Below are 8,720 nucleotides of genomic sequence, written 5' to 3'. Positions count from 1 at the left end.
CCAAGGTCACAGTTAACCTCAGGCCCAACATTAAACGTAAACGTACTGAGTGCTCAGTCACTAGAGGTGATTTTATTGTTACACAGGGAAGGCAAAAAACAGCTTCTGCTGCCCAATACACTCTTCAGTTTCACATATATGGCTTCACAGTTTACAAAGCGCTGCCTGTGTTGCAGCAGCTCGGCCTTATAGCAGCTCAAGGGACCCCAGGGAGGGCTCCTTTCTCCATTTGCATAAATGAGGCAGAGGGGCCCCCTGACTTGCCAAGGCCATGGTTGGGGTGGGGCTGGAATGAGATTCCTTGTCTGGCTTCCTGACTCCCAGGCTGCCTGAGTTATAGCACCAACTACATTGCCATCCACCTCTCCTCCTGCAACTTCCCCAACAAGGGGCAGGGCCAGGAGATGGATTGGATCCATGAGGGGAATTAGAAAACCCTAAGGCATTCTAATGGCAATCTGAACACTGACCATGGCAAAAGAGGCTTGGGACCAGGCCTCCAACTTCTTTATACCCATAGGGTCCTGGCTGACTCCTTCATCTTTTGGGCTTAGTAGTGTTTGTGGCTATAAGTCCTCCAGCCAGGTTCCCATGAGCTTCTTCCGTGTGTAAGTTCTGCTGATGGGGCGCCTCCTGAAGAATGCGCGACTGAAAGGAGAGTCTTCTACAGTGGAGGGAAGTACATCCACATCCTCATCTAGAAGAAGGTAGAAAGGCTTAGCAGGCAGGAGTCACTGAGGACCGAATCAAAAAAATGGGCTTAAATTGCAGAGGGTTGCACACAAAAACAGACTTTAAGAAAATCAGCACTGCTTGGAGGTTCGCTCATCCTGCAGAAATGGTACCTACACTTTTTAGAAGGCTCCTGCCTTTAACAGCTATGCACTGTGCTGGCAGCAAGAAGCAGCTCTGAAAATGCAAAGTACCTGTGGTTTGAATTCCCTCAGGTTAATATTCTGTACATTCTTTCTAGGTCTCAGATCTCTGGGGTTATGCTGTTTTGCATGATTTATACCATGGTCTTGAGGGAACTGAACCACCGAAGGTCCCCTCCTCCTGCACTCCCCCTTTGATTCTAGCAGCAGAAAGCAACATTGCTAACCAGGGCAGTTAACAGGCCAAATCCTGTTCTTTTGGGAATAGGATTTGGAAGGGGAAGGGGAATCCTAGAGTCTGAAGGCTGATTATAACTACAGTCAGTACTGTGTCCCACCGAATGTACAGAACATGGGGATAAACCCGCTGTGGGGAACTAGCTCTAAACAGGCCTATGACTCATGCTGCTCAGAACACCTTCCTGTTCAGATTCTTAGACTACAGATGAGCAGTATGTTGCGGCAAGCCCACAACTATCACCATCTTCAAGAGGACCAAGGAATTTTAGTAGGATTTTGAGGGGGCTTCTGTTCACATGCACACAAGTTCTAATGTGGAGTTTCTCTGGAAAGGGCACACATGACACTGTAGGCACGAAGTCACCTATCCCACACTTTGCACTCTCCAGAGCTCCTCTAGAATCAAGCTGCCTGGCAACCCTGATGAATTCAGAGAGTCTCCCACAAGAAAGGGTCCTAGACTTTCAATAAATATTACCTCTGGAGTCTTTGCTCTGAGAAGGTGTTTTCCCCTGGAACAGCAGTGGAGACTGGGTCAGAGCTTGAAGGGCACTGGCAGAGAGGCAGCTCTGTACGGCACAGCTGGGAGGTGGGGTGGAGCCTAAAGAGAACCCACATGGTAAGAGCAGCATCCCCAGACCCCCAACCCGGAAGACCAGGCCTCCCAAGAAGCAACTCCCAAGTGCCTCCTTGTCAAGCACTCTGACCAAAAGAAACCATGAGGTAAGTGGGTTTCAAAAACAAACTCACCGGAAACAAACACCTCATCGTCTCCCGTGGAGGGGAGCTGCCATGCACTCCAACTTGGAGACCTCTCTTTACTCTTATTGACTTCTGAATCTTCTCTCAGGTCACAGATCCTTTTGGCTCCACAGTCAGCTTCTTCCTTGGCCAACAGGACTCTCTTCCTGGAACTCAACCCAAACTGTCCCCAGGAGGAGGCTTCCTCAGCCTTAGGCATGCCGTTCCTGGGAGGTGACTGGTCTGGGAGCTGGCACACTCCCTCGAGCTCGAAATCCTCCAAGATGGGCGTCTTGTGGATGCTGAGTTCGAGGCTGTGGTCCTTGCCCTCTGACTCCAGCAGTGACAGGCTCCCAGGAAGGTCTGCACTGACCTCACCCCTCCCAGAAGAGGAGCCGGCGCCACAGCCCACCGCCCTCTTCCTCCTGGGCCAGTCTTTAATTATGTCTGGAGTTGTCTTCCCACTGTGCTTGGGGGATGGTGTCCAAGGAACCCCATCTGTCTGAAATGGAGAGGGGGTACTAGAAGGGCCGTGGGTGGGGGTGCAGGCCTGGCAGATGTAGGTTTGTCCCCCGCTTTTGCCAGGCGTGCTGTGGGAGAGGCGAGGGCAGGGGGGTGACACATAGGTGGGTTCAGGTTTGCTTAAGGACCTGCTGGCCCTGGGCATGCTGAGGGCAGGGAGGAAGCTCTCCTCTCCCAGAGAGCTCTCCTCCTTGCTGAGGGGCTCAGCCTCTAACGAAGAGCTGGGGTCTATCTTTTTAATTCGAAGTTTGGGAAGACCAGAAGCTTGCATCTCCAGCTCAACCTCATAGGTCTGTGGGCTGGCAGAGTCTGTGGAATGCCAAGCTGATGCCGACAGGTTGTCTAGTTGTGCTGAAGCCTGGCACTGTCTCCCGTCTGTGGTACAGTGCATGTCACAGGAAGGCATCAGAGGAGAGCCGGGCCCACAGGAAGGAGGAGATGGGGGAATCCCAGGGTGAGACAGAGAAGACTTCTCCTCAGCATCTGCTGTCCTTAGCCCCTCACCCTCTTCCACTGATGAGACATTACTTTTCAAGTTACCAATGCCACGGTGTTCGGCTTCACTGAGGAGAGTGAGATGCTCTGTGTCACTTGTAATGAGCAAAGGAGAGGATGCATGCCAGTCACTCCTGAGACCAGGGCCTGGGTAGCTCTGTCTTTCAGGAGGAGACTGAGAGAGGCTCAGTCCCTTCTGGTCATCTCTAGAGTCTGTGGGGGCAGCTGGACTGTCAGCTGTGCCAACCCCAGGAGTAGCGGAGGCATCAGGCTGACACTCCAGGATGCTCCTTCTGGGATCAGAGGTCTTTCTACACCGTTTCCCAACTTTAGAAGGAGGCGGAGGAGGGACAGTGTCCAATGTAGCTCTCTGTGAGAGTTTAGGGGGAGTTGAGGGAACAGGGCAGGAGAGAGATGCAGTTACACTGGGTGACATCTGGGGCTCTTTCCAATCCAGTTCTTCTGGTGAAGGAGACTCTATTTTAGATTTCCTAAATGGACTCTTCTCGGAAACATCACATAAAGGAGAGGTAAATAGTTTCTTTAGCATAACAGGTGGGGAAGAAGTCACAGTTGAATTCCCTAGTCTTTTTGGGGTTTTGATAGCTTTATCCTGTAGTTTCTGGGCTGGTTCCTCTGCCTGAGCAGCTCTGAGGACATGGGGCTGTTGGTGTGTTTGATTCTGAGGCGTGCCCATGAAGGCTGCTGCTCTCGGAGGTGTTCTGAGAGGGTCTCTGATGGGAGTCAGACACTCTCTCCTGGGCTGGGCAGTCGATGAAGTTGGTGGGGCTGGACAGGAGGGGCTTTCTGGACTGGAACTCATTGAATGTGGCCAAGTACAATTTGGCAAAAACCCAGGCGGCTGAGTACCTTGCCTCTTAGTTGTTCTTGGTGTCTTCGTTTCAAGAGAGGTACCTTCTCCTGCCTGGGTGCATCGTTTTTGAGGAGTAATTTTTGAATCCAATAGTGAGTCATGGCCGGGTGAGGAGGAGTCTTTTAAGTACTCCTTAAAAGTTGCCTGCTTTGTAGGGGTCATTTTTGCAGGGGACTTCTGCAGCCTTTCTGGAGTATGCAGTGGAGTTTGTGGTGTATGAGAGAACCTTCTTGGTGTAGTTTTAGAAAAGCTCAGAGATTTCTGGTGACTCTTCTTGGGAGTCTGAAAAGAGAAATGCTTATTTCAGTCCTTGAATATTATAACTCATGATCTCTGAAGTGTTTTAGTAATCTCTAAGACCAAACGGGAGATTTATAGTCAGCCAAAGGAATGGTCTAAAGATGGAAATCTCAAACAGTGACCCGCTTCCCTCTCCAAAACATGACTCAGATTTTACTTGTCCACTTCTTCTAGGACCAAACACTATCCAAGTTTAGTTTGTCCTAAGAACAATTTTAATAATCTACATATTGCTAAACCATGCTTTTTGCCTCTAATGGAATCATTCTACCACTGCAGCTACTCTCTAGCTCTTCCTTCTTTTCAGATGAGGCAGCTATTTCTGATCTTTGCCTTAAGCAGCCTCTAGAAGCCACCTCATCTGATACTCACCCTCATTCAACATGTGCTTACTGATCACCTGCTATGTGCCAGGCACTGTGTGTTGGGGGCATGGAATACACAGATATATAAGGTGCAGCAGCAAAGATAATGTCTCAGAAAAGACACTCCCCAGTAAAAAATTTCCCTGCCTTCTTGCAAAAATATGTAGTGAAAAGCTCCAACAGGTAAGGAGATCAATGCTTATCTTTCCTACAACCTTTCTTCATCCTGTCAGGAGACTCCCAATCTAGCTGGCATTTCCTGTTCAGTGGGGCATACACAGGTGAAAATACAATGTGGCTGGCGCAGTGACAGAGACATGCAAGGCGCATCATAGAGCACAAAGAAGGGCTGCCTAACCTGGCCTGGATCAGATCTTCAAGCATGTGTCAGCAGGGGAAGGCAAACACAGGAGAAGTGGGTGGGGTGGTGGGGGCCTTTAGGCATAGAAAACAATACCAGCGAAGGCCTGGAAGTGAAAAGCAGCGGCTGTGTGGACTGGCACCCAGCCTGATGTTGCTGGGAAGGTGGAGCGGGAAGGGGTGAGGCCAGAGGGAACAGACCACGGAAGACCCTGTCTGCCTGGCAGAGGAGACTGATCTTGGTTGTGTAGATCTGTGGTTTTCAAACCCTTCTCCAGAGCTCTATGTCTTTCCCAACCTCTGAGCAATTTATTGAGTTTCCAAACAAAGGTGATTATTTTTGAACCCAAGAGTTCCATTTAGGAAAACTTAAAACCTTGCTTTAGCGGATGGGGAGTCTATAGAGCTTTAGGCAAAGCGAACATTTTAAGCAAACTGAGAGGAAAGTTTCAGAAAGATCACTCTGACCTCTGGGTGGAGGATTTCCCTTTGAGAGGGAAAAGCCTGTTGAAGTGTTCCAGGAAGACCTGAATTAGGGTAGGAATTGCAGGCAGGGAGAAGAGGGGGTGGGTACAAGAGTCAGTTTGTAGGCTGGGTGTGGTGGCTCACGCCTGTAATCCCAGCACTTTGGGAGGCCGAGGTGGGTGGATCACTTGAGGTCAGGAGTTCAAGACCAGCCTGGCCAACATGGTGAAACCCCGTCTCTACTAAAAGTACAAAAATTAGCTGGGCGTTGTGGTGGGCGCCTGTAATCCCAGCTACTTAGGAGGCTGAGGCAGGAAAATCGCTTGAACTGGGAGGCAGAGGTTGCAGTGAGCCGAGATCATGCCACTGCATTCCAGCCCGTGCAAAAGAGACTCTATCTCAAAAAAAAAAAAAAAAAAAAAAAAAAAAAGAGTCAGTTTGTAAATAAAATGGGCAGGACTCGACTGATTGGCTATGCCTGGGGAGAGGGAAAAGGATGACTCCAGGTTTCTAATGTTGGTGACTGGATGGAGTGGGCAATCAAACGGAAAAGATGAGTGTCACACACTCCAGAAAGATATCTGTGTAGTATATAATATAAATAGTAGACAAAGCCAAGAGAATAGATGAGATCCTCTCTATCTCCTCCTCCACCATCCCCACCATGGCTTCAGTCAAACCTGCTGCTTGAAGTTCCCACATATCTAATAATCATTCATGTGGCTCCACCCAATCACCTCCAATCTGTAGTATTATCTAGAGATCACCCGCTTTCTTTTCCCTAATGGATTCTGAATTCCTTGGCCATGTCTCTGTGTTCCAGGAGATTATATTATTTCAAACGTTACAGAAACATTATACCTGGTAAGCTGCAGGTACCTCCGAATCCAAAGTATTTCTTGAACGCTTTTTCATTCGAGCTGAACCCTTTTCTGAGGGGCTGATCATCTCAGACATTGCCCCAAAAAGAAGACTCTTGGGAGACCGAATACTTTGGACTGGAGAATTTTCTCTTTGGTCTGCAAGTCAAAAACAGCAACATTGAATTCTTTCTCAATTCCTGTTCTTCCAATACTATTAAAACAGCCAGCTAGACGTGGTGGCTCATGCCTGTAATCCCAGCACTTTGGGAGGCTGAGGCAGGTGGATGGCCTGAGGTCTGGTCTGGAGTTCGAGACCAGCCTGGCCAACATAGCGAAACCCATGTCTACTAAAAATACAAAAAATTAGCCGGGCATGGTGGCAGGGGCCTGTAATCCCAGCTACTCAGGAGGCTGAGGCAGGAGAACTGCTTGAACCCAGGAGGTGGAGGTTGCAGTGAGACGAGATTGCGCCATTGCACTCCAGCCTAGGCAACAAGAGCGAAACTCCATCTCAAAAACAAACAAACAAGGCCAGGTGCGGTGGCTCACGCCTGTAATCCCAGCACTTTGGGAGGCTAAGGCAGGCAGATCACTAGGTCAGGAGATTGAGACCATCCTGGATAACACAGTGAAACCCTGTCTCTACTAAAAATACAAAAAAATTAGCTGGGAGTGGTGATGGGCACCTGTAGTCCCAGCTACTCAGGAGGCTGAGGCAGGTGAATGGCATGAACCTGGGAGGCAGAGCTTGAAGTGAGCCAAGATCGCGCCACTGCACTTCAGCCTGGGCGACAGAGTGAGACTCCATCTCAACAAACAAACAAACAAACAAAACATAAGAAAAACCCAGTCAGTTCATAAAAGAAAGAAGGCAACAATTTTTGAGAGCAACTCAGGGGAAAATCCCACCTAATTATGTCAGCAACTGCAATAACTGCTGCCTTTTTGAATTTTAGTAAGACTACATATTAACCCCAGTTCCTATGTTAGAAAATGTAGACAACTGAAATAATTTAATATGTAAATATAAAAATACATATCTTGTTGGCCGAGGCAAACGGATAACTTGACCCCAGCAGTTCAAGACCAGCCTGGGCAACATGGTAAAACCCAGTCTTTACTAAAAACACAAAAAATTAGCTGGGTGTGGTGGTGCACAGCTGTAGTCCCAGCTCCCTGGGAGGCTAAGGTGGGAGGATCACCTGAGCCTGGGCGGTTGAGGCTACAGTGAGCTGTGTTCGTGCCACTGCACTCCAGCCTGGGTGACAGAGTGAGACCTTGTCTCAAAAAAAGATAAAATAAGAAACACAAATCTATTAGCAAGCTAACCATGGATAGAAGAATGAAGAACATAAACAGAGATATCACCTTTCACTTAAGATACTGATGTGTAGGATCTGTCCATATGGGAAATTATGGGTAGGTTCCTTTTGAATAAACGAACTACCTATAACGATAGCATGGATGACCAGCTATAGGAGTCCAAGGGATGACTGATTACAAAGGTCATGGACTGTTCATCTAGTCATCACCCTGAACCTCAACTAGACATACCTATTCTACTTCTCCAACGTCAAGAAAGAAAATGCCAAATTTCACGCTTCTTTTCCCAAAAACACTTCCCACCAAGTCAGCACGGACTTGTGAAGGCAGAGGGGCCCGTATGTTACCTGACTTATCTTGCTGGAAAGAGTGGACTCTTTGCACACTTCGAGACTTCGGCTGAGATACAGAATAGAAGAAGGCAGAATGTGTCCTGCTAAATGACAACTGCTTGATTCGAGGACTTCGTCTCAAACTTATTTCTGTAAAATCAGAGCCACAGTAAGTAACCAAAGAGAACTACAAGCTTGACATTTTCTCATGTTGTCCAAAAACGGGCAAAATTTACATAGTACCACATATAAGATGGAAATTCAACAAGCTATTAGCTTTAAGAGACTTGTGAAGTGTCTCTTAAAAAACTAAGAGGGGTTTGATACACGGTCCCAACAAGGTATTAAAAAAACACTGACCCACTAGACTATCACCTTCAGAAGTCTTATTTACTTCCACCTTAAGAATGGTGTAGCCACCCTGACCAACATGGTGAAACCCTGTCTCTACTAAAAATACAAAAATTAACCAGGTATGGTGGTGGGCACCTGTAACCCCAGCTACTTGGGAGGCTGTGGCAGGAGAATCACTTGAACCTGGGAGGTGGAGGTTGCAGTGAGCAGAGATCATGCCACTGCACTCCAGCCTGGGCGACAGAGCAAGAGTCCGTCTCATCGAAAAAAAAAAAAAAAAAAAAAAAAAGAATGGTGTAGGGCGAAAACAAGTATTTATGTTAGGTTTCATATGTATATGTTACATGCATTTGTATAGAAATAATAGCAGTAAGAGTATATGCTAAAATGTTAGAGTATTTCTGAGTTGTGGAATTACCAAGTGATTTAAAATTTTTGGCTTCTCTATATTTCCTGATTTTTCCACAATAAACGTGAATTATTTGAGCAACTTAGAAGTTAGTTTTTTTAAAACCCCTCCTTCATCAGGTATATTTTTATTATTTTATTTTTTAGAGACATAGTCTTGCTCTGTTTCTAGGCTGGAATGCAGAGGCATGATCATAGCTCAC

At 47.5% G+C, this 8,720-nt stretch overlaps 1 protein-coding gene across 2 annotated transcripts in view; it reads right to left on the bottom strand.

Annotated features, from left to right (window-relative positions):
• Positions 1-46: 46 nt before the first annotated feature.
• The window catches only part of TICRR (TOPBP1 interacting checkpoint and replication regulator), a 53,920-nt gene continuing 45,246 nt past the window's right edge, over positions 47-8,720 (bottom strand). For both annotated transcript variants that reach the window (XM_028851309.2, XM_028851310.2), the window contains exons 18-22: positions 7,771-7,905; positions 6,099-6,256; positions 1,866-4,029; positions 1,594-1,716; positions 47-697 (exon numbers count right to left, since the gene is read on the bottom strand). In XM_028851309.2, coding sequence (XP_028707142.2) covers positions 567-697; positions 1,594-1,716; positions 1,866-4,029; positions 6,099-6,256; positions 7,771-7,905 — 2,711 coding nt within the window. In that variant the 3' untranslated portion in view covers positions 47-566. The remainder of the gene's footprint in view (positions 698-1,593; positions 1,717-1,865; positions 4,030-6,098; positions 6,257-7,770; positions 7,906-8,720) is intronic.

This window comes from Macaca mulatta, chromosome 7, assembly GCF_049350105.2.
Source record: "Macaca mulatta isolate MMU2019108-1 chromosome 7, T2T-MMU8v2.0, whole genome shotgun sequence".
Taxonomy (NCBI): domain Eukaryota; kingdom Metazoa; phylum Chordata; class Mammalia; order Primates; family Cercopithecidae; genus Macaca; species Macaca mulatta.
This window is presented reverse-complemented; position numbering and strand designations above follow the sequence as displayed.